Source organism: Stegodyphus dumicola, chromosome 12 (genome assembly GCF_044657685.1).
Source record: "Stegodyphus dumicola isolate Sdum_Otavi_A_Nest chromosome 12, ASM4465768v1".
NCBI lineage: Eukaryota > Metazoa > Arthropoda > Arachnida > Araneae > Eresidae > Stegodyphus > Stegodyphus dumicola.
In genome coordinates, this window is record NC_140779.1 from 103,708,031 (window position 1) to 103,735,106 (window position 27,076).

At 32.7% G+C, this 27,076-nt stretch overlaps 1 protein-coding gene across 3 annotated transcripts in view; it reads left to right on the forward strand.

Moving 5' to 3' along the window:
- ASPP (Ankyrin-repeat, SH3-domain, and Proline-rich-region containing Protein) overlaps positions 1-27,076 on the forward strand; it is an 818,500-nt gene that overhangs the window by 586,355 nt on the left and 205,069 nt on the right. The window contains exon 1 of one of the 3 annotated variants that reach the window (XM_035367708.2): positions 107-262. The exons of the other annotated variants lie outside the window; for them this stretch is intronic. Within the exon in view, the coding sequence (XP_035223599.1) occupies positions 254-262 (9 nt within the window). The 5' untranslated portion in view covers positions 107-253. Of the gene's footprint in view, positions 1-106; positions 263-27,076 lie in introns of those variants that run through there. 3 annotated transcript variants of the gene reach the window in all.

The window sequence follows — 27,076 nt, forward strand, 5'->3', positions numbered from 1 at the left end:
CAACTCGTAAAACTGTTCCTTTCCCTCCCCACCGGCACCTGCTTTGGCATTCCTGTGATGTCACGCATCACGTGACAGCGCACCTTGGCAACGCCAACGACGCCGCGCGAAACGCAACGATCAGTTGTCCAACATGGCGGTTGTGGTACGGGTGTCTCAACTGCTCTGAAAGTTGATACATGGTGACTGTGAAAAAAGAATCACTTCTTGGATTACTATTTTTTTTCCTGTCTTTGGGATAACATCATAAAACATGGTGCTGGTAAGTGGCGATCTTTTAACCTTTGCGCGACAGTCGTTTTTATTATAATAATTCGTCAACTGGGGAAGAAGTTTTGTTTTTTTTTTTCTACCGAGGGAAAAGTTACGTACGTCCCGCGCAAGGTGTTCTGGGAAAAGAATCTGACAGGTTGTTTTGCTGGATGCGGGCCGCATCGTGACCATCCAAAGGGGTTTAAGGCGGAATATATAGTTTCTCATTACCGTGTAGGTGAGGGATTTGTTTTTGAATTCTTGCCGCAGAGACCTCACAAAATTATCATCTTATTTTATCACTTCAAGAGAGTTGAAATATTAAAATCCTGTTGTATTATAATTCTGATAATGCCGGAGTATAAATATTCCGTGTTGGATGTCTGCGATAAATAGTGCCATAAAGCACATGCATTCATATTAATGTTCTTATTTGTTTACATATCTATTTTATGTACTTGCTGGACGTTGTAGTAAATATTGTGCGATGCAGAGCAGTTGTAAATCTGATGTAAATGTAATGATGAGGTTGTAAATCTAAATGAAAGAGTTCGCTTTAGGAAAGAAAGTGTTTTACTTTCCCTAGCTGAATATTTTGTTTAATTTCTTTTTTTAATTATATTCCTGAATACTCAGGTTACATGCGAATTAAATCCACGATCTGAAAATAGTTAACGGGTCAGTTATTTCTTAATCTTAGAGAAAAAAAAAAAAAAAAAAAAAAAAACTTTTTTATTACCAAAGAAGAAAAATAGTTTAAGTAAATTTAAAATTTTGCAAAGTAAATTTTATCAAAACATACAAAAATAAGAATAATAATGTGAGGGGAAAAATCAGATTTAGGTTTATTTTTTCTCCGAAATCTTAAGTTTGATACCTGCAAGACTTTTTTGTTGCTTACACAAAAATATTAATAGCTAAATATCGAATTTTCTGACTGATATTTATTTCAACGATTCTAACCCGTTTAATTATTAGTCAAAAAATTACATTAATTAATTTAAATTGAAAATAATAAAAAAATTACAAATTTCAGCTTTCAGAGACTTAAGTTTTCTGAGGAAATTTTCGAAGTGGGACAAAACTTGAGAATAAGTGATGACAACCTAATCTCTTTTCCTTATTAATTAACTTTTTCTTCGACGCATAAATAAAAATACGTATGTTTGTATGTAAATAATTATAAACTTCTTTGTTTCTTACTACAGCTTGATACTTGATGGCGTTTTGATTGTTAAGTTGTAGGCTTTTGAAAGAAACTAGTAGAAATAATATTCATCACGGATTGTAGATGCTTTATTGATCAATCGGTATCTTTTTTTTTTAGTTAATTTTCTACTTTAAAAAAAAAGCCATTCCCATATAAAAGTATTCCCAAATGAATTGATTATTCTTAGTGCAAAAATTCGTATCTGAGCTTATTTATTTTTTGACACATAGGATAGAAGTTAATAAACTCTCTTTCTTCAAATCTCTGAATAAGATTTATACCACACTGTAAATTAATTAGCACAACTTATACATTTTCTGGTGCGCTGTTCATGTTCGTTTTTAATGTTACTGGAAGTAAACTCGGACTTTATATAATTCGAATTTTGAAATCTTCGCAATATTGTATTTAAAACAAATTCATAATTCAAACATATATTCGCGGGACGCAAATGTGTTCGATAGCTTTACCCTGTTTCATTATTATTATTATTTTTAGAATATTTATTTACTTATGCGTGTATTTTAATCATTTCCGATTGAACTGGCTTGCGTAAAAAGGAACTGTGCAACAAATTTTAAAATTTTGGAAATTTTCCTTTAAACTAATGCCTTTCTTCCGCCGAATATAATTTCTAGTCAGTTCGGTTGCCTAAAGTTTTGATAAAAATATGCTACCAATCTGGAATCGATATGTATCGGCTGTTGCATTTTCACTCATCTTCACTTTATGAAACCGTAAAATTAATTTCCAATTATAATGCATTTTGTTTTACAAATTTTATGATTTTGTATTCACTTTAACATTAAAGACTTAAAAATTAATTCACCATAGTAATTTCAAATAAATCCTTAAAATAAAGAACGTAGTAAAAGTTGCAATAAATTTTGTAGCAATAAAAAATGTAACTAAAATGAATATATGTGTATTCTTTTTGGAATAGCAACTTAATACTGTAAAGTAATAATTAAAAGAAAGAAAAATGTGAAAGGAAAACCAAAAGAACTCAAAAACAAAAATGTGTTACATATCTGAGTGGAAGAAAGGTCTATATAAAACCCCAAAAGAATTTTAAAGAAAAGTTAAATGTGACATACTTCATCAAAGGCTTGGTAATACAGGAGAATGTAATAGGACAACAGTATATTTGAACTACGGAATGAAAAATTCGGTAAAGACAAGGAAATCTTTTTTTAATTAACGAATTTTTAAGCAAATTGTTGTAGTTAAATTATTCAGTAGTGTTGGAGTACATTAATTTAACTATATTATGTATAAAATATGTCTTTTAAAACTAATAGTGATTTTCTTCAAAATATTAGAATTTAAATTCTAATGGAAAAAGGAAACAAATGTTTAAAAACACGAATTCAAATCAAATTAAATAAACTTATTGGTTTTTATTAAAAGGACTGATGTATAAAATAATTCGTGTTAGCAGCAGGTAATTTTACCGAAGGTATTATTTAAATTTTTCAAGTAGAGTAAATTAAAATTCGGATTAAACAAATATTTAGTATGATAGATTTTTTTATTTCTTCAGCGCCAGAAATCATCCTGAACATCCCCCCCCCAAAAAAAAAGTTAGAAATATTCAAAGAAGAAAAGGAAAGAAATAAATAATATGTACTGTTGCCAATAGTAAAATTAAATCTTTAATATTGAATTCAATTAAAATTCAAATGAAAAGACATTTCAGTTTTTTAAACGCCTCGTATAACGATGTAAACGTATGTAAAACATTATAAACAGAAAACTACGAAAATACGAGAGAAGTATATTATCATTTGAAAAAAATTATAATATATACTGAGAATTAAAAAAAAAAATCATTTCAAATTTCTTTTTGCTTTTTTGATTCGCAACAATTGTTTCTTCTGTTCCGGATCTTTGCGTGTAACGGATTATCCCATCCTTACTAATAGTAAATAAAATGAAAAATATTAAAATTGCTCAAAATTTTATAAATGTTTCTTAAAAAATATTTAGAGAAACTCCCCATTTCTGCGAACATTTTAAGAAATATTGTTATAAATTACGTAATATAATAAAAACCTTTCGTAGATATATCTTCCACTCGTATTCTTCTTTTTTTAGCTGAATTCGCGTAACTCATTCGACTGTAAAAAATAAATATACTGTTAAGAATTTCAAAATATCCGTGATGTTATTGTTGCTAACAAAACTTTATCGGTATGAAATGGTTGGGTTAGCGGAGAGAGAAGTAAATTGTTTATTCAAAAATAAGTAATATTTTGATCGAGACTGCATGTGAATAGAGTGCTTTTATTTTTCGTGGAAGCGTTGCTAATACTTAAACCTTTCGGGAAGATAGTCTATATCTATAAGGTATTTCTCCCGCCTTCCTAGCGTGCCTTCGTGGTGTAGTGGCCGGTATTTCAGAGGACTGTGGTTCGATTCCCGGCGAAGGCGGTTGCTAATTTTTCAATATCTCTTGCTTCCAACTAACCTAATAAGTTAAAAGCGTATTTCATCCTCTTTCCTATATTTCATCAGTAGCTTTTTTTCAGAAATTCACGTTTCTTACTAAGTATTTGAATACCATTTATTAAAGTTGACAATATTTAATATTTTGTTTACTAAAGCTTAGACACTTTTGTTGATGAGACTTCAAAATGAGCAAGAGGATGGGGCGTAAGTAGACTATAAATGAACAAGGATGGGGCATAAGTAGACTATAAATGAACAAGGATAGTAGGCTTACTAGACATCCAGCTTTGACCGGGATTGTTCCGGTTTGATGATGCGTCCCTGCGTCCAGGTTAGGTAGTCACTTTGTCCCGGTTATTTGGTAATAAAATATTAAAGGCGCCGAATATACACAATTAATATCAGTACAAACCTACAAGAGTTTTCAGCATTTTATACCAGATGTCTTTCTTACATTGGGCTATGGAAAAACAGTTTTGGTGGAGCAAAATCTTTTATTTGGATAAAAAAACCGTGAATTAATAGTCTAAAATTGAAGTTTCAGGGGAAAAAATGAATGAGACTGTAGTAAGTAATACAGTAAACAAGGATCACTTTTTTGATGAAGCAGTGGTTTGAAAAGCTTTTTTGGTCAGCTGATTATTTTATTTGGAGGGAGAGTTGTGGGAAAAAATGGATACAAGTTTTCTGTCATTTCGAAGACAGTTTGCTGAAATAATACAAAGACATTTTCAACATGCCGCCCGGTACGTCGGCACCACTCGAAAGAGTATTTGCAATACCATACGGGTTAAAGACAGAGAGAGAATGGCTGAATCAACCGCCTATTCTTAATGTAGCCATTAAGAATAACAGAAGAATTTTTGAAGAAACTTCATACCGGTGGTAAATACTAAATAACTTCTGAAGACATATTGTTATAAATTTCCATTTATTTATTGCTGTTTTTTAACAACATTTTTATTTTAACTTTTCAGTCATAGATATTATCATTACCCTAATATGTTTTTTCTGTTGAGTATTTTCTCAAAAGTATCCCGGTTTGAGCAAAAAAATGTTATGGTAAGCCTGGGCATAAGAAATATTTGGCATATCCTCCGAAGCTTTAGGCATGAAATATTTATTTCTTCTGGTTTCTTCCATTAAGGTTATTAATGAGAATCCAGTTTTCTTTAAAATTTGAAATCTTAATGGGAATACATTTTTAAAGCAATAAACGGACACAGGCGCTCCCTGTGAACATCGTAGTTTTAATACACTGCTTTAAGGGCAGTGTATTAAAACTGTACTAGTTTCATTAACGATTTGTACTAGCTTTAAGGGCAGTGTATTAAAACTGTACTAGTTTCATTAACGATTTGTACTAGCTTTAAGGGCAGTGTATTAAAACTGTACTAGTTTCATTAACGATTTGTACTAGCCTTAAGGGCAGTGTATTAAAACTGTACTAGTTTCATTAACGATTTGTACTAGCTTTAAGGGCAGTGTATTAAAACTGTACTAGTTTCATTAACGATTTGTACTAGCTTTAAGGGCAGTGTATTAAAACTGTACTAGTTTCATTAACGATTTGTACTAGCTTTAAGGGCAGTGTATTAAAACTGTACTAGTTTCATTAACGATTTGTACTAGCTTTAAGGGCAGTGTATTAAAACTGTACTAGTTTCATTAACGATTTGTACTAGCTTTAAGGGCAGTGTATTAAAACTGTACTAGTTTCATTAACGATTTGTACTAGCCTTAAGGGCAGTGTATTAAAACTGTACTAGTTTCATTAACGATTTGTACTAGCTTTAAGGGCAGTGTATTAAAACTGTACTAGTTTCATTAACGATTTGTACTAGCTTTAAGGGCAGTGTATTAAAACTGTACTAGTTTCATTAACGATTTGTACTAGCTTTAAGGGCAGTGTATTAAAACTGTACTAGTTTCATTAACGATTTGTACTAGCCTTAAGGGCAGTGTATTAAAACTGTACTAGTTTCATTAACGATTTGTACTAGCTTTAAGGGCAGTGTATTAAAACTGTACTAGTTTCATTAACGATTTGTACTAGCTTTAAGGGCAGTGTATTAAAACTGTACTAGTTTCATTAACGATTTGTACTAGCTTTAAGGGCAGTGTATTAAAACTGTACTAGTTTCATTAACGATTTGTACTAGCTTTAAGGGCAGTGTATTAAAACTGTACTAGTTTCATTAACTAGTTATACTAGCTTTAAGGGCAGTGTATTAAAACTGTACTAGTTTCATTAACGATTTGTACTAGCTTTAAGGGCAGTGTATTAAAACTGTACTAGTTTCATTAACTAGTTATACTAGCTTTAAAGGCAGTGTATTAAAACTGTACTAGTTTCATTAACTAGTTATACTAGCTTTAAAGGCAGTGTATTAAAACTGTACTAGTTTCATTAACTAGTTATACTAGCTTTAAAGGCAGTGTATTAAAACTGTACTAGTTTCATTAACGATTTGTACTAGCTTTAAGGGCAGTGTATTAAAACTGTACTAATTCAGTTAGGGTTCATTTGAAAATTTGAACATAAAAATGGTTCAAATTTTGGAATTCGCAGTTATAGTCTTAAAAAATAGAGCAGACTCAGACGATTCCATAAATACAGAATTTGTATAGGTTTGAAATATATAAGCACCTAAAACTCAGTATTTCAAAATGTATACAAACAGTGCCACGCCCTCCTCCCCCCGCGTAAGGGACATAAGCTTTTGACGTTTTTCCAGCATTCTTTCTCACTGAAAAGAGCACGTGCTCTGTTTACTTTACCCTATGGTTTATTACCCTTCTTTCTCGACTAGCCAAACTACATTTTTCAGATACATTTCTCCATTTTTTCTGATAGAAAACTTCTGTGCAACTTTTTCCAAGTTTTTTAGTAAAATATTTTTAATTTAACTTTTTTAATCAAAATGAAAACTTCTTCTTATTATTCTCAAGTAGCATATTTTCTGTTACCATACCAAATTTTAAGGTGATAAACTCAATAGTTTTTTAGAAATGTGTACCAAACCGATATATTGTTCAAAAAATTTTATATAGCTATATAAAAAATTAATTAGCTCTTGGAAACTAATTTATGCAGCTAATTTAATTCCTTTTATTTAAATATACTTTGAAATATGTATATTTACTGTGGAAAAAAAAATCTTAGTTATATGTATATTCTTAAATATATTGCGTGTTGTTGAAATCTTTTGCAAAAACTGCCTCATTTCTCCTGCCGAGATGCTCCATACCGTTTTTACAGCTTGGTTTTGAAAAACTCTTCCCTTTCCTTGCATTAGGGGGATATTTTCACCTTTTCGATTAGTGAATGTTTCAGGTTTTTTCGCCTTGAATCTGATGCAGAAATGAAATAACATCTCTATTCCCAGGATTCTTTTATTTCTAGTACGACTACTGCATTCCACCAGAAAGCTATTACTTCACCCAAGTTGATTTTGGCGCTCCCTGGAAAGTGGCGCCGGGGTTTGTCTGCCCCGCCTTTAGAGTAGGCTTCGACAATCATTCGGTCGCAGAAACACACCCACTTCATGCTAAAAATGGATAAACTCGTATTTGAAACCGCGTGAGAAAGTATATTATTGTTAATTGCTGCGATCACTTTTAGAGATGGAAAATTAGAAAGATGGTTTCAATGTGGAGGTGCATGGTAATCCGCATAATTTTTAATTTAAAACAGTTAAGTACTGGATCAAGTTTTATAACTTACCCAAAATTATTGATCTGAAAAGAAATTTGGAATAATTTTAAAAAATTGTTATATTCGTTCTGATTATTTCTATGAAAATTTATTTTTCGAGTTAAATTATTTAAACTTTATTGAGTAACAATCGCATGTTCCTTGAAAGTGCTTAAAAACTCATTTGAAAATCATTAATAGCGTTGATTTTTTATTTAAGAGTATGGTAAGAAACCTCAAACGTTTTTCCATTGTTGGACTGCTAAAAAAATATCAAAAATTTCTGCTTACTTGAAAGGAAGTGTCAGCGCCATATATTGACTATTATTTGGAGGTTTTTAAATGACCCATTTAATTTTCTTTCTTTTTTTTAAATGTGATTAAGACCTTTCAGTAAAGTTGACCGTTTACAGGAATTTCTTTGCTGAAGATAAAGTAATCTTTTATCCTCTGGAAGCCAGATGACGCAGAGTTTTTTATTAACTGTGATTCAGCTTTTTATTTATTTGTGTATTTATTTCATTTCTTTATATGTATAGTAGGGGGAGAAATATTACTAATACGGCTTGTGAAAAAAGTAAATGAATCTATGGTGTAAAATATTTTTAAAGAATGTAGCATTTTCAGTTATTTCTTGAATTCTTCTATTTCAGCCACAGTTTTTTCTCTGTAGCCCCTGAAGACCGGTAATTTGACCCAGGTTTGAATTCCGTTGAGCTAGCTAGATGTTCGGCCTGAGGGTCGGAACCTCTTGTAATGTAGATGAGTCTGCAGCATCCTTTGCAGGGAATTTCAGCTATTGCAGTGAGGCTTCAGGTTGAGTCTGAGTACTGTGAGATTACTTCTCATGTGGAGAAGGGCTGCTCTGATAGCTAGCTATAAGCTTGGCCTGGAAGACGGAGTTTTCAGGACCAAGATTTCTTTTATATTTGTATGTTATTGCTTCTCCAGAAAGGGCACAGAATCCGTTTTCCGTACCATCTGGAATTTTTGAACCATCGTTGAAAACACTATTTGCAAATTTGGTGCCCAGTATTCTGTTAAAGTAGGTGGACCTCACAAGGTCATATGGGTTGCAGGGAGCGTGGGATTTGTGATCCTTGTAATCTATGTGGAGATAGACTTGTCCCCAGTGACTTCGTAGCCTGCTGATGGTAACCGTTGTAGCCTGTCGTTTAACTAGCAAGTCTAGAAGTGGCGTTCTTGAGATAATTCACAGGGGTGTCGCAGACGTGGAATGATAAGGCTTGCAAAGTGGTTAATGACGCTACCTACTGTGCCCATGACCCTGAGCTGAAATACCCAAGAAGGCATGGATGTTTGTAAGCGTATATTATCTGTGCGGCAAGGGAGCAATCAAATAAATGGCGAACCGACAGTTATCTCGAGATGCTGCTGGTACGTGAAGAGAGGTGTTCTCTTTCAAAATTCCTTGGCCCGCCTCCGAGGTGTTTTTCGGGAAAATTTAGGCGAACTGCTCAATTAATACGGCAGGGCTATATCTATAGAGCCTGTGATGAGATTCTGTTTGCCCCGCCTACTTCTACCTTTACCTGTCATACTACCTCTGATAGTCATTCAAATGAATGGTGGCTATCAGCATTTCTTATCCGGGCTACGTTGCTGTCTGTGCTGCCCCATTGTCACCATTATTTGTCATTATTTGTCAGTGAGTGAGTGAGCGAGCGCCACCAAGGAAGACCACTGACCTGGCCTTAGCCTCACAGTGTGTTATCTTCCTGGCAGAAACCATGAAAAATGCCAGTGTTCAGGCAATAAAAATCATTCATTAAAAAAAAGTTTTTTTTTTTTTTTTTTGTGTGTGTTTCTGTCAAAATGACATCTCGCTACGCTTCTCTAATTATTAAATTTTTACTTTTATGTTACTTTTTGACCTCTCGGTATTTAACTACGTTTATCTATTTAAAGTGACGTTTCTGGCTTGGTTAACTGATTAAGGCAAAGCACATGAAGTTTATGTTACGTATTTCTGTGTATCGATATGGGAAACATTATTCTTTGACAATCACAGAAGAATTGCTTTAAGTCTTTCAGGAAAGTCTTGGATTATTCGAAAATAGTTTATACTCAGTTTAAGACGGAAAGAAGTAAACGGTAATCTTTTAAATTTATTGTGGTTAAAATTTCATAAGTTTTGAAAATATTTAATTTTGGTTTCAGTTCCTTTATACTTGAAAATTTCACTGATATATTCTTCTCTTTTCCATTCGTATTCACTCATGGACTGAAACTTTGATTGGATACTTTGGTGGCATTGTATGGATCTTTATCATACAATTTTACGTCTTTCACTCTTCTCCTATGAGGAGGCATAATCCTAAAAGTGGCTTTCAGGGAATATAATCGAATTTGATTGAATTCCTTGTTTGATCGTTTTTCAATCTTATTCAACTATTTTTACGGTAATATTCGTTTCTTATGAGGTATTTCTGTGCCGTTATTTCAATGAAAGAAATAACCCTAAGGGATGTTTTTCGATAACTCTGAGGAATGTTTTCGACGTGGAAGAGTTATATTTTACCTTTCCATGAATCTTTTTTACCATTATGTAAGGAGTTTTGCACACCAGCGTCACAGCAAAGTGACGTAAGAGGAAAGTTTATAGTGTAATACAACGTTTCTTAAACTGTAGTTGTACTCTTGAGAGTTAATAATCAGGTGTCCGAAAATGATTACTCAAGCTAAAATTTGATTTATTTTATTTTATTTAATGAAAAACAGAAAAAATACTATTAAGTTAACGGTTAAAGGAGTTGGCTAAGTACAATACATCATCTGAAAATAGTTCTCAAATATTTTAAGGACGCCGGTATGGTATATTTACAGTTTTGGATCCCCTATAATTGTAAAATCATTGAAAGGAAAGATCTTTGTTGTGAAAGTAGGTTTAATTTTGTCTCTCAAATGAATGGATTAATCCTTTGATGTATAAGGTAATTTTGTATTTGCTTCGAAATAAGGTTTCAGTAAATGATCAAATAAATAAATAACGGTTAAAAAAATTAATCAGCTTGTTTTCTTGAAAGATTCTCTGCTGTTGTTATTCCAGTAGCATAAGCAGAATTAGCCTAATAATGACCGAGTGGATAAGATCGCTGAACGCTAGTAGTTCGATCTGGTTTTTTTTTTCCTCAGCAAATGGATTGACTGTGTAATTTAGTTTTCCCCATCCAAACGTAAAAATGAACTGCTTTCTAAGACTTCCTTTACGAGCGTGTCATCCTTTCAGGCAGATAGGCCTCATGTGCACTGCTATAGTCAAATAAGCAAACGTAGATATTGTTAACTGATAATAAAAACTGTTGCTTGATCCGAAATTTGATAATCAGTAGCAATTAAGGTTTAAAATTTACGTATTATGGCAGCAAATTGTATTTAAAATGGTTTTAACAGAAATATAATTTTGTATTTTAATAATTATTCAGCAAATGAAAATATTAAATTTAAGACTAAAAAATGTATGACGAATAAATCCAAATACAACGGGCATTCATACAGATGCTCGAATTTGCATTTGAATTTCTAAATAAAAAAGGAATATGATAATTCTAGAAAATGTTAAGGGGATATTTGCACTATAAAATTGACTCTTTAAAGGAGGAGTATATAAGGTATTTCTTCCGCCTTCTTAGCGTGCCTTCATGGTGTAGTGCACGCTGGGCCGGTCCGTGGTTCGATTCCCGACGAAGGCGTTTGCTAATTTTTCAATTCCCCCGCTTAAAAAAATAACCTAATGTCTCTACATTAGTATATTATATATTGTGAGTTAGGCTATATTCTATCAGTAGAACTGTAGTGAAATGAGTTAAATTTGACTAAATGCAAAAATTATCCAAAAGTGCTTCGAAAAGTATTTATTTTATTGGGCTTTTAAACCTTTTCTGTGATCATCGTTAAGCTCACCGTGTTGGCTTCAGTAGACGTGGTTTAAAGGCGAAATTAAAATAATGAATTTTCTGACTGTTGCTAGACATCCTTCTTTATTTAATTTTAATGCCAACCCTCATTTAAATTTCTGCTATTCATAAATGAAATCTAACTTAAATTTTCTTCAAAATAATAATATGCTGATTTTAGTATTCACTGCATCATAATTGGATGCGTAAAATATGAGAGTTATTTTAAAAACGGAATGTAGTGCATGCAAAGCCGTTTTCAATGACTCATAGAAAGTTATTTAATCTTAATGTCTTTCGTGTACGTGAATTTAAAAGCCGGAGTGTCAAGTTTCCAGCCCGCAGTCAAATGAAGGAAGCAGTGAAAATAAATGCAGAAAAGATGGCTTGGGAGGGAGGTATTATTAATGAGATAGCTAGGGAAATAACAACGACACTAGCGATCTATGATACCTTCGAGGCGATCTTATTTAGTATTGCTTCTAAGGATGGTTTCTTTGTTTTTTATAATTCATAGTATTATGATCTTGTCTCTAAGATGCTTTTGTTGCAAAATATTGAGAATGGCCTCGCAGACATATAACATCTCAATATATGAAATCCAGCATATAATAGAATGCCTAGGCATTTTATAGAATTCCAAAAACTGGCCGGCAATATATGGAACAATTAATATTTCATACATTTATGCGTTTTGCATATCCATGCATTTTCGTTTGACATATTGAAAACAAATCCACGAATATTATCGTGGCAAAGGGTGCAGTTTTCGCGCCTGTCATTTGGCATGAGCCATGAGCACCATACAAGTGAAAGCAAGTCCTCTGCTAAGTTTCGCCCCGATTGTGAGAGAGAATACCCCGGGGAACGTGTCCGAGGGTCTCCCATCCATTTTCCCCTACCACCAATCCACACAAGAAGACTCTCAGTTCGCCATACTTTTAGAATGCTCCCATGCCGCAAAGACAGTGTACATTTACAGATGCCTTATGTTGGATTCGAACTCGGGCTCATTAGTGCGGTAACCAGAGTCACTAACCACTTTTCCGTTGGGCGGCAGTCATAAATTTAATGCATTCATATATAATCCATACATTTAATACAGCGATTCCATAATTTCATACATTGTTTTCTTTATAAGAGGAAAGGCATAATTTTTTTCTTCTGCAATTTCATTTTTCTTAATGTGTTTTGAATAAAAGTGTTTTAATGGCAGTCTTTCATTGTTTTTTCAAAATAACATTAGTATTTATGAGGAATACACGTCGTTTAAATAATAATAGCCTTAGACCTTTTTTCAGAATGACGAGATATTATATATAGTGCTTAGGGAAAGTATGCAATAATTCTCATATTTCATACTTTGCCGAAAAACGGTAGGCGTTCTATAAAATGCCTGCATATTCTATAAAATATTTGCGTATTGCTGGTAACATATGTAAGAACTTAAGAATGCAGTGTTAAATTGTGTATTTAAAAATACTAATTGCATCAATGCTGCTTGACCGATATCTTCAGTATTTCTAAAATCACTTTAATTCAAATGATACATTTCACCTGTCAAGTGAACGGAAGTTCTCAATGACATGCTGAGATTTTGAGCTCTGTCTCAGTATGATTTGATTGATTGATCTTCAGGGGCAGGGCTGGCCTCACTGGATTTTCAGGACAGAGCTGGACTTACGTAATCTATTAGGAGGAGTCGGGTCGTTCTATATCTTTTAGGAGTAGGTCCGGGGCCTTACTGGATTAGACCTAAGCGAAAATGTTTTCAGCGCCCTTCCCTATAAACCAAAATACGAAAATTATAACAGAACGTCTTGCTAGAGAAATTTTGGCGTTTTAAAAAAATCTTGGATTATTCAGGGTGACGTTTCTCTGCTTTCGGCTTCCTGGGCGGTCGCCCCAACTAAAGCCGCTGCTGTTCATAAAAGTGTCATCAATTAAGGATTTTATCAGAGAATTGATGCATACTATAGTGCTGTCTAACGGTATAAATAATGGAAATTGATATATTTCTCGTTCTTCTGTCCTGTCTCGTTCTTTTATATCTGTCATACTCATGTTATATTTCTAGATATTGAATTATGTTAATGATGTTAAAGCAGTTTTTAAGATTCACACAAAATAGGTTAATTTTACATCGACAGAAATTTATGGAGTACTCCCAGACTATTCTGTTAATTCTACTATTTCTTATATACATGTATTGATATATGTTATTGAGTTATATATTATTTTCTATAACCGTTCAATTAATTTTTCGCTTAGTTTTGTACAAGCAAGTAAACTTTTACCCATGTTTAGGTCTTCAAAGATATAATAATTATCAATTTCATAACAAGGTGTCTTTATAATAGTAGTAAGCAGATTCGCAGCTTAAAGGCTATCCATTAAAATCACTACACAATATTTTAAGATTCTTGTCTAATTATTCTCTTCTTTCATCATATTAGTAGCGCATTTGCTTAGGTTTCTTTCGAAGTGAAATTACTGTAAAATGAATATTGTAGTTGTTACCAATCTCACTTATCTGACAATGGTCAACACAAGCCCAAGATATTCATCGTGCCAAGGACTGAAATGTGCCTGTCGTTGGCAAGAGCTTTGATCACCTTGTAGGTGACAGCCCGACTCTAGCTGAGTTTCGCCCTCAGTTTTAAAAGAGTACCTGAGGGGGGGGGACGGGTTCGATGCTCTGCCACCTCTACCATCAACCTCTCGAGAGGACAAATATAATACATTTTGTTGACTGTTTTAAATAAATTTTCTGGCTTTATTAATCTTTTACTATATAAGTAATTTACTATATAAGAAATTTCTGCTGAAATGTAAACATATATGTGTATGAGCTTTAAAAGAGGTGAAAAATAGCGCAATGAAAAGAACTTTTATTTAACTGCATTTTATTAAGTAATTAAAAATATTACACATATAGTAATAAAAAAAACTGCCTTATCGTTAAAGTTGTTGTAAGTTCCGATGAAAAATGGTGCTGAATTTTTCAACTACTGCTTCTGTAATAGTCGCATTACAGTATAGTAGTAGCTCGTAAACTTTGTTACGTCAAAAACCTGAAAGTGAAATCATTCGTTAATTTAGAATATATATATTCTATTTTATTCGATTCTAACATTTATTCGATTCGACATGCACCCTCCCCACGTTATGGTAAAAACAGAGTGAGCCTTAAAATTCACATGGTCTAAGAATCTTAGATTTTTCCTCTGTTCAGAAATAATAAAATTATCCAAATAACTAATTTTAATAAAAATATTATGCTAATAGTAAAGTCGATGGTAAAAAAATATTTGCTTTGCATTTTAGCATTCGGTTTCACAAACTTTATTAGCTCAAAGGGGTGGTAGCCCAGAAGGGCTATTCGTTTCGAAACAGCATTTTGCGTTGTTTCGCTATAAATGACCGTTTCCCTTGTTGCCACCAAATAGTATCGTCTTGTATTATATTTAAAGAAATTAAATAATGAAGAATCTGCATGAATGTATGTATGTTTCTCGCTTTCTGAAAATACGACGGTACCTATCAAATTTTCAATAACCTAATCCTCCACCCGAACGTATTCACCTGGACGGTCGAATTTCGAATTTGTTTTATTATCTATTTCAGATTTTGTAAAACTTTAACGAATTTTCGATTAACAAACTCAAGAATTTGAAAGCGAGCAATGGCAACACTGTACAGAAAAAAACATTTTCATCTTCAGCGCGCGAGACTATCTATCAGAAATTCTAAAGATAGGCTGTTTTAAAATATTTTAGCCAAAAGAAACATTAGACCAAGTTCTCTCGAAAGTATATGTGTATGTAAATGAAAAAAAAAGTTCCTTTGGGGGTAATATAAGATCTGAAAGCTGTCAGATAATTTTTTTTTAATTTATTATTATTATTATTATTATTATTTTTTATTAAAGAGCGAGTTTTAGAAGCGATGTCTTCTTAGAATGGATGAGCTATATTATGTTAGCTAGTAAATTTTGTTCAGCAAGTATTTTACCTGTTTTGAAATATCTTTCTTTAACAGCAAAAATTAAGTTCCCCGAACAAACAGTTAATCGAATTTGCCTGTAGAATTGCTTTAATTTCGAGGAGTACGACAAGCATGCGTCAACAATGATGAATTCAAAGAATTTGTTTTACTACAGCACTTGGCCCAAATTACCATTTATCGTTACCCGGGAAGAGAAATATGCCTTTTAGAACCACTTATTGCATCTGCACCATTTTTGGTGAGCTTATAACCTAAAAAACTTCAACTAATTAATTTAATTTATTTATTAAAATTTTAATTAATAACCTAAAAGTAATGTCAGACTGTTAAAAAAAATCTGACATTCATTTTGAAGCATTCGATTTGACCTAATTTTATTTAGCATAAAATCAATTGATTAAATTTATTAATCAAAAAAGTCAAAGAATAATAGGTCGCCTGTATATCAACTTGCATTCGTTCTGTATCCTTTGTGTTTAACAAGCTTCATTACCTGTTGACCTTAATGCTATGTGGTTCTCATTATTAGCGTGATAACTACCTGACATATAGTTGATGCATTTAGTTGAAATACACAGCTATGTGATGCTTTTAAACAATCATTTGACAAGATGTACGCTGCGTGAACGCGTGTAATGTGCTCACTGAGTTTTGTCAAGGAGAGTGCTTTTCCATGTTCAATAGGTCGCGCCGGCCGCATTAGAGTTAATTAGCTGTAGATGATATACGACGTGTAATTACGAGAATACGTGATGAGATAGACTGGGAATTGTGAGATTGCAAGATGAGAGGGAATTGTATTTAGGAGAACACAAGCGGAGGTAGAAGCTGGGAGAGTAACTTCGCCCCGGGTTTTAGAGAATTTATGGGATAGTGTGTAATAAGTCTGGGAGTATATGACTTATTTAGATTTATTTAGGTTAAGATAATTTTGGAAAGAAATACAATTGTCACAATACGATTGATTTCTGAATTAATGAATTCGAAGAAGGAGATTTTGAATGCTTGTTTTCGTACGTTTAGTATATAAATATGTAATTATAATATTAGAAATAAAAATACACTGTCATATTTTAAAATATTAGATTATAAACAAAGTTTAAGCTCTGCGAACACTTTTATCTAATGCCAATTTAAAAATGTGCTGGTAAATGTTTTACCGCAAGTAATGGCTTATAAAATACAGTAATTTAATTTTTGGTAATTCGATAAAAAAATGGGGAAAATAAAATAAAACCCCATTAATTTCTATAATACAATCCCGCGAACGGGCTGGTGCGTTCGTGGTTTTCTCCATGTGTATCGTGTTAATACGAGCCAGTTTCCCTTAGGGAGTCCTCCACGAAGCCTAGTGCCTTAGGGCGAAGCATGTAAATTATAACAATATTATAAGTAAATATGGATGTGATTTACTTAATTACGTACATTAATTTCTATAATTTTGTAAAGTGGAAAAACGAAGGCGCTTGACATGAGTGCAAGTGAAATTAGAAGTATCATCAATTATTCCTTATTAAATTTTGAAATTTTATGATTCAATACCAATTTGATTTATTTAATTGCGTACATTAATTTCTATAATTTTGTAAGGTGAAAAAACAAAAGGGCTTGACATGAGTACAAGTTAAATTTGAAGTGTCATTATTTATTCTTTGGTGAGTTTTGAAGTATTGTAATTCAATACTTGATTTATTTAATTATGGCAAAGCACACAAGTTCTATTTGTCTAAGAGGAGGAATGCTTTTGTGGAAGACTTTTAATCCTTTGCGGCACAGTGTGTCCAGTCTGGACACACCTAAAATTTTCCTTGTGTACGCACAGAAAAATTGAGTGAATTTTTTTTTTTTTTTTTTACAAATGGCGGGCACTTGCTTCTAACGGCATTAGCCACTACTAAAGCCGGAAGTGGTAGCCATTTTATTGTGGAGGCACCTAATGGAAAAGGATTTATAGGTTACTATAGGTTACTCTGAATCTTCTTTATTTATAGTAGATGGCAGCTCAACACAAACCAGTCCATATATTTTAGCCATGTTTAGTTTTTTAAGACCCTCATTTTTCAAAGAAATTTTCCAGATTTTTTTTAGGGTGTAAAAGGAATTGTTTGAAAAGAAATTTCTATGTTATTTTTTTGGCTGTATGCTAATCTCCTTATTCTATATTAGTTTAAAATTTTTACCGTGAAATCTTGCCTAAAATCAAACGCCGAACCCTAGGTATGCCCCGACAGGGCTCACCGATAATCTAGGGCAACTGAGAGTCTGTATTCTTTGTTTCTCCGCATCTCATCGGTCCATCGGTCAGTTCATTGCTCGTTTACTCTTTCTGAAGCTCTATTCAATAAGTGTGCCCCACCCTCAGAATTAAACGATAAGGACTATCTTCACAAAATTTTACTTGTGTACTCCTCTAAGCCTAATTAGACTGCCTACCTTTTTTTTTTTTTTTTTTTTTAATCAAAACTCCAACTTTAAAAGGTAGCGTGCCGGAAAGGGTTAAGCGAAATTGGCTCGTAGTATCCACATTACGCATAGGAGAAACCACGAAAACGCCCATGCAGCTAGCAAGTTCTCTAGGATTCGAACCCCAGTCGAACTACCAGTGTTTAGCTACTTAACCGCTCAGCCGCTGTTGAGCATAACTCACTTATAGCCTCCTTTTTATTCCTGCGTTATATTAGTTAAGGAATAAATTTGGTAAACAGAGTGTGATTAGAGTGCATAATTGGCGTTAAATAAAAAATTTAGGTGTAAGAATTGTTCTGACCATCTGTATTGGATGAAATTTTTTATAGTATAGTAGTCTGCAGTCTGAAACGTAAGGTAGCGGCTCTTCGCGCTGTAACTTCACATTGTTTCTTTCAGAAATTATTATATTAAAGTATATATGTAAGGTTATAAGGTATTTCTCCCGCCTTCTCAGCAGGCTTTCGTAGTGTAGTGATCAGCACACTGGGCGTGTATTCCAGAGGTTCGTGGTTCGATTCCCGGCAAAGGCGATGCTCATTTTTCACTTCTTCCTGTTTCAAGAATAACCTAATGTTGTCTCTACATGTAATGTCTACATGGTAAGAGTGTATTAAAGTCACAGTAAAAGCAATTTTGAAAATTTGAATTGTTAATTCATAAACAAAGGCAGTTTGTCTAAAAATTCTTAGATGTGGCAGTTATTATTTTATTCTACGGAACATATACGTGTAATCTATATGCGGCGTCTTGTTATGGGCTGTACCTGCATAAATTCAGCGAAATTAATTTTGTTTTACTTTTCCAAGTAATGAGTTAGTGCCCAGAATCCCTAAGGCGAGTATGAGACATCCATCATGTCTCGCCTGTAAATGTAATGCGAAGTTCATTAAACGCAGTCTTGACTGGCTTTATTTTAAAGAATCTTTGTTATTTCTTTAAATATTTATGTTTTAAAAGATGCTAAAATCAGTTCCTAATACATTAAAGTATGCATAATTTCCAGCACTGATTATCAATAAAATCCTGCCTAACCTGAAATATCACTAATATAGTAAACCACTTATTAATATGGATAAAGTAATTTCTGCTGTGTGTCTCTGAACGACAAATGTGTGTCTGATGTTTTATTATTGTTAGTTAGGGAATGGTATTTTGTACTCATCAATTCTTTCAGGGAAATTCGATTGTATAGTGCAGAGATAGAGATTATCAGCGAATTAATTTCTTGAAAATATTTAAAACAGGCATGAGATACTGTGACCTAAGATCTGTAACTTAGATCTTAGAACTTTTTAGCAGTGCAGGAAAATCGAAATGCCAGTTATTTTACCATCGTAGTAAAGGAAAAGGCTTTGCTGTAAAATAAGCCATTTTAAATATATATGCATTTAAACATGTATTTCCTACATCGTAGATAAATATGTATACTATTAAAATCATAGACTTACAAAACAAAATTTATACGTGTATGTGAAACAAATTTAATAGATTTGTTTTCTCGCATTGCTAAAACATATTATCAAATACAAGGTTATTAGCTATGTATGAGAAGATATATCGTTAGAAGAAAAAATAATGAGGAAGTGCTAGCAAGTAAAGCGATTTTTAATAGACTGAGAATTTTTTTTTTCAGAATTTCTGAGCTGTGTTATGTAAATAACTTAAAAAGATAAAAAACAATCTTAGTTTATATGTTTTTTTCTTTCTCTAAATTGCTTTGGAGTTTTTTGCTTTTTACTACCTACTAAATTAAAAAAAAAAATTCACATGAAATGTCGGAATGCTTTGTAGGTTATTTATTATATTCACATCTAGTTTTGAATTATAATCTATGAAATATCTTGGCTCAATTCTTGATCTGATTTACTTTGGTATAAAACGTTTTTTCGTATGCCTAAGTGGAAACGCACTTCCAAGTATCAATCAGCCCCTAACTTGTGCTAAAGACTTTTTTTGACATATGTGTTTCAATTTCTTCGTGCGAAAGAAGCTTTTCAAAATTGAAACTGAGTAAAAGCTGTCTTGGATCAACAATGTGCGAAGTAAGACTTAGCGGTTTAACAGTCATTTTCGATTGAAAATGCAGTAGATAAAAACATTAATTTTGATGAAAGTGCAAAAAAAATTTTAAAAGCCAATGAGAAAAAAAAATGGGGGGGGGCATTTTTTTATTTATTGAAAAATAAAAAACGTTTTTTAAAACATCAAAAGCGGCAAATTAATAAGTTTTTCACTTTCTCGTACAAAGAAAGGAAGTATTCTAATCGCAAAAAATTTCGGGTATCATATTTCATCGGAAATATCTATTTTGACGAATCTCGAAAACATTTGGGTTACTTTTTTGCTTGGTATTATTTGTACGTACGGAGAAACTGAAGCACCTTTTTCTCCCAAAACTTACTGTTAAATGGATTCAAAATGGGTATTTTCATGATGTCTGTACACCGTACGTACGTACGTATGTATGTATGCATGTATCTTGCATAACTCAAAAACAATTAGTCGTAGAATGTTGAAATTTTGTGTTGTGTTTTCTTAAGGTTTTTTGTTTTCCAAATCATTTAACTGTTTAATTTTAATTAAATAAATGCTAATGGTATATTTGTATTGACGTTTTGTAAGGTGATCATTTCAATAACGGGAGAGGGGCCAGAGAGATTTCCGCCTTAGATAACTAGGTTACGTCACAGAGTGAAAGCAATTTTTTTTCTAACTATTCCTTATTCCTTCGTGAATAAAACAATTCATTAATACAATGTCCGTTTCTACTCAGGGTAGTTACACCGAATTTTCTGTTTCGCAAGTATAAAAATAGTTTGGTTGAATGAGGGAGAATAATTAAGGATTCAATTGTTGTCTACGTGCTTTCATCTCAAAGGAATGAAAACGTGTCCGATATATCGAGCTCATTTTACAGTCATTTTATGCGGCCATTAATTGCAGCTTAGGAAGCATTAAGGAAACATTGTTTCTATTATGTGATGCTAATGACGTATGGATTTGCATGTGTTGCTGTTTAAGGGCACCTTCACTGACGAAACAGTATTTCGTTACATATTTTCATCTGGTACGTTTTTAAACAGCTAGAACTTCTGAAGCCTTTATTAAAAAATGTGTTATGCAAAAGCTTAGAAGTCAAATATGTGGTTGGTAATATGGAATATAACTTGCTGTTTTTATAAACTGGTTGAAGTCTACTTGCTGTTTCTTCTAAATTGTAAGTAAAATTAGTTACCAATAGTTACTCATTTTGATAATCTCTTCCGACACTCAGTTCTTATTCTTGCGTTTAGCCTAATTTTTGTGTGTGAGTGCAAAATATAGACGGATATTTAAAAATATTTTCATATAAAAATTCTAAAATATATAAGGTATTTTCTACTTCCTTTCTTCATTCCTTCGTGTTGTAACTGTAGCATACTAGGCACGTATTCGAGAGGTCCAGGTTCGAGTCCCGGCCAGGGCATTGTTCATTTTTCATATTTGCTATATAAAAAAAAAATTAAATTTTTCTACAATGGCGCCGGGACTAAGAAATGTGCTGGATGATGATTCTTCACCGCCAGGATTAGGTCCCCTAATCCTTATTCGCCCTTTAAAAGGAGGAGCATGTAAGGTATTTTTTCCCGCCTTTCTGCATGCCTTCGTGGTGTACTGGTTGCACACTAGGTGCGTATTTGAGAGGACCAGGTCCGAGTCTCGGCGGGGACATTGCTCATTTCTCATGTGTCCTAACGATCTACAAACTTAACGACTCTACAAATATTGCATGCGTTCTTTTTCTGAATATGTGAAACTGCAATTAAGACGTTATAAACGTTACTTTTATGATTTAAAACAGTTTAGAATATAAAAGTATTTAGATATATAATGTAGAGGAGCGTGAGTTTATCTTTGCGTCAAGGAAAAAATTAAGCAAATCTCTGGTAGTTATGCACTGATAATGAGCATTAAGGTTCAAATTTTGCATAAAACGTAAATTGTAACTATTTTTGCATTTTATTTATAATATTTTTACAAGAGTAAATAACACCGCGATTTATAAAATTTATCATTCTGTGTACTCTAAAAGTTTCATTTGTTTGAAAAGGAGATGTTCTAATTTTCTCCTGTTATTTCCTAATGAAGGTATCGCGTGACATTTCTACGACTTCGTTTTAACTTGAGTTATTGTGCTTGCGAAAAATTAAAAGCAACGAACTTTACTTTTACTAATACTTTGTTTTCATTCTTTGATTTAAATTAAAAAAAAGTGAACATTTAATCAGCTTTCCTAAAAATTGCATCCTGTTTTTTTTTTTTTTTTTGCAAAAAATTATGAAGTGTGTATTTTCTCTTCCCCCTTTCTTTTTGAGTAAAGGATTTATTTTTAAATAGAATCCTCTGTTAAAATAGAGTTCTATCCTTTAATACTAGCAGAAATTCTACGATAGAAGCAATTAGCAGCCTTCGTTTCTCCGAGGGAAATGAAACATACGAAATAAGCATAATTTTTTGGATGATGAATCTGATTTTTTACTCTGAAACTATATTATTTTTCCTTATATATTTTTTCTTGTAAAGAAAGTTAAAAAAAAAAAAGGAAAGAGAAAGAAGAAAAGGAAAGTGAGTTTTAAAGTATCTTTTCGCTTCATGTTTAAAACAAATGATGATTTAAGTTGCATTTTATATAAATATAAACTTATGTACGACATTTTAGACGTAGACTATGCTCCCAGATATAACGTGTCTTACCCCTTGCGCATTTCTCCTCTAACTTTTAGCTCCAGGTTCTGAAAATTTAAAAAATATTCCCGTAATGTTCTCTTCTTCAACGGCAAATAGCATTTGCCCGTGTTATGCATTTGTCCGTGTAGTGATTGTTTTATGAATTTTTGATTCTCAATGATTTCTCAACTCAACGATCTCAGTCGAAGAATCTCACGATTTCAAAGCGAGCAATAGCAACACTGTACGGAAAAAAAAAAGTTTAGAGTTATTTGAAAATTTTAATATGTCTATCAATACGTTTAAATTACGAAATATAAGAAATAGAAGTTTCTTGCAGAGACTAACTTTGCAGACAGAAAATAGGTATAAATCGGATTTTTTACTTCCTTGTACGAAGTAAAAAGGAAGTATTGGAATCGCGAAAAGTTTCAGGCAGCATATTTCAACGAATATATTCATTTTGACGGCTATCGAATGCAATTTAACGATGTTTTTGCGTGATATCTGTACGTAAGGACAGAATAAAAGACTCGTTTCCTCCAAAAAAATAATAAAACTGGTTTAAAATTAATTCCGAAGAGAATTTTTCGTGGCGTCTGTACGAACGTATGTACGTACCTCGCATAAATCAAAAACGAGTAGCCTCAGAACGTTGAAATTTTGTATATAGGACTGCTATAACATGTAGATGTGCACCTCGTATTTTGGTTGCAATCGGCCGCACCGAACGTATATAAATATATTTATATATATATATCCATTCTGTTACCCGGCTCAGTGATCTCAGTTTCTTTACTCGTATATGTTTGTAAATTGTACATTTTTTGCTTCAAAAATGATTGAATTATGTTGTTTTTATCTTCCGGTTAAGGTTGTTGTGCCTTTAGTATATCTGTATGCAATATTTTTAGAATTATCAACAATTTTAAAGTTGTTTAAGTGCCGCTAAGCCTTTTTTTTAAGGCGACCATTGATTGTTTACATTTGAAACAGCAGACTATTGGATTTGTTGCCAATCTAGAGAAACTTAGCTTCGCAACAACAAAGGTAACACCTTCATTTATTATTGCCAATTAAATCATGCTTAATCCTTTCTGGAATTTTTTCGAGGAAATAAGTGTATAAGATTTACTTCGTAATTTTTAATATAGATATTTTCAGTTTTTATGTATTTTTGCCTTTTCGCGAAGTGAGAACTGAATTAATTGAATGAGAAATACTCAATCGTCTGTGAAAAACTGTTTCTTTTTTGTTTTGTTTGATTAATTTCTTTTATACATCATTCTAGCTTTATTTTAGTATTTGAATAGAACATGTGGCTGCGATTAGATAATTGTATTCTTTAAATGATATAAATTTTGTGCGTTATGAGTTATAATATGAACGAAATATAATACTGTTAAGTGAATTTAGCGCCAGAGTGTCGCTGTGGTAAACAAGTACTAGAGTGAATTTTAAAGAATGCATTTATTCTATTGTGGTTTATGCGCTGTCGGCGAAGTAGATTTAATTCATTCCAATAAGTTTAAATGAAATGCAAGAGAAAATGCGTATAATTTAATATTCCGTACAAGGAAGTCATGTGGTGTACACGTCAAATTTTTTTACCTTTGGATCATTATTATTATGACTCTTTGTGTGTGCTTTGATAAATATTTAGTAAGTAAAATTTAAAATGTAGTTGAAAAAAAAATTTTTTTAAATGAATAAAAAATAAAACTTTTCATTTTCTTTTTTTTTTTTTAAAGAAAAATCGGTCCGTCATCAGTTTTGAGATTGTTCATTCGGTCCGCACGCAGTTTGAACTGGAATAGACTATAAATCGACAAGAGCCAAGCCTAATTTCGGATGATCTTTTTTGTCAATGACTGGGACAACGCTACATCACATTAAGTACATTAATCCCTATAGTAATCTTAGAATAAAAGTCTCTTTCTTCCAAGTTGACTTCGAGTGCATTAACCTGGAACGCCAGATCAGTGGGTCATGCTCTTTGCTCGGTGTGCCACTAGTGTCAAAACAAACTTTAGAATATGTCGGTTGTCGCTGCAAATGGACAGTCTCAAAGATGAGTGGTCTTTTGTGATTGCCGAACCCAGACTCTGTGTCCACTCTACTTCAGGTATTTTATTCTACGGCGTTTGCTTCGTTACACTTGATGACAAAAGCTGAAGTCCTATTATAAAAAGCCTCTAGTTGTGGGAGTTTTTTGACGATTGTGCGTGTTCATAACACCCTGTCGAAAAGTACGTGGTACTACCGGGGAAGTTGCTGCACGCATTTTGTATGGTTGGTAATTTTTTTTTTTTTTTTTTGTCCCCTTCCGGCGTCTCTTGAAACGCTGTCACGCCATTCGACTATTCGAAATGTAATTTGTATAGTTTCAGAGTTCATCCCCTTCTTGTGATGTTTTCATTAGACATAATTTTTGACATTGTTTCATATGTAAGTTTTGGGTAGAATGTTAACAACCACATCACTTATTTGTGAAGAAATCGACGCCATTATTTTTTCTTCAGAGAAAGCGTATTAAAAATAAAATTTCTTGAGTAATATTTTGTGGCTTGTCTGTAGTATATCGGTTCATTAACACAGAAAATAAATAAATAATATAGTTTATTAGGTCAAAGGGGCAATTTTCCCAGAAGGACAATTAATTTCATTTTGACATTTTGCATCGATTCACTACAAGTGTTGTTTCACTTTTCAAATTGTTGCTACCAAATATTATCGCCCTGTATTATATTTAAAGAAATTAAGTAATGAAGAATCTGCATAAATGTATGTTTCTCGCATTGTGGTAAAACAACGGTATCTAGAGCCATCAAATTTTGAATAATGTAATCCTCCTGCGAATATGGGCATCTGGGAAGCCCAAACTGGAAATTTGGAATTTATTTTACCATCGATTTCATATTTCGTTCGAGCAGATTCTGGGCTAAACCGGTAAGAATTCGTTCCAGAAGGTTCTCCATCCGTCCTTGGCATTCCGCCAATTTTGTTGCCAACTGTCGCCAAATGGTCGATTTCCTGTCAAATGTGGCAACTTTGCCTTCCCTTGCCATTTTATGGCAACGCTAAACCTGCTTTCCGGGGAAGCTATCGTACCGCGCCTAGACATTTCGTAACAATATATTTGTAAAGAGCTTCTCGTAATTGTAATAAATATGTTGAGTTTAAAACTTCAGTAAGTATTACGGAACCTCACTAATGTTCTAATCATTATAAGGAGTTAGAGGCACTATCTGTTTCCAGGTCGCCACAAACTAATTAATTTTATAAGAAATTGTACAAATTATTCACACTCTTAAATATTTTTGAAGAAATTTTCTGAAAACCCCCTTTAGTAATTGTAGAAATAATTAATTCCCCAATAAGTACTTTCGTAGTTTATTGCCCTGTTTTTTTTTTTTTTTTTTTTTTTTTAGTTTTGTAAATGTAAGTTGTATTTTGCTCATCTATAATTTTTGCTTTATTTTTAATATTTTTAATGTATGTGTAATTTAGTTACTGTGTATTACATGCTGTATTTTGCGTACATTTTTCTCCCTCACGTGTTCAGTAACAGATGGATATTCTTCTGACCAGCTTGGCAGTTTTTTAGTAGGGTACTTAGCGCTGCAGGTGTTAATTTAAATATTTCATTTTTTAAATATTTCATTTCAACATTATTCACATCACATAAATTCGTTAGTAGTATTATCAAAAATAACTAATTTCTTGATGGGGGCTTGTCCTAGCGACTAGGTACTCTGGTGTATCACTACTCGTAAAATGTATTTATAAGAAATCGGGAACAGTAGCACTGATAGCTACATTTAAAAAGTACTGATCTGATGGTAATCAAACTACAAACACACAATATTTGAATCTACCAAAGCAATAATTCAAAAACACAACTGACCATTACATCTTTAGATTAATTCTCGTTGCCAATTTTGAGAAGCCAAATATGTCTTTTTTTAAAGATAAGCAATGTAATGACCATTGCCATCATACCTACTTAAAAAAGAAAAACCATAATACCAACAACACATTTTCAATTCTAAATTGCCAATTCCATAAAAATAAGGTTATGAATAAATTAACTGTTTTATTTATTTTTTAAAATCAAATGGTGGTCACTTGCCTATTTGACAGTGACCACTCCTAAGGCCAGAAGTAGTGGCCATTTTATTGTGGAGGCACCTAAAAGAGTGCCGCCGTTGCCTCCTATAACCATGTCTTCTCCAGGATTCGAAAACTGGGCCCTTTGGTATCGTAGTCAGCTCCTCCAACCACTATACCATCAGAGCGAGATTAATTGTTTATATGATTGAACGATAAAGACAATTATAATAGAGAAAATTTACTTTCCGACAA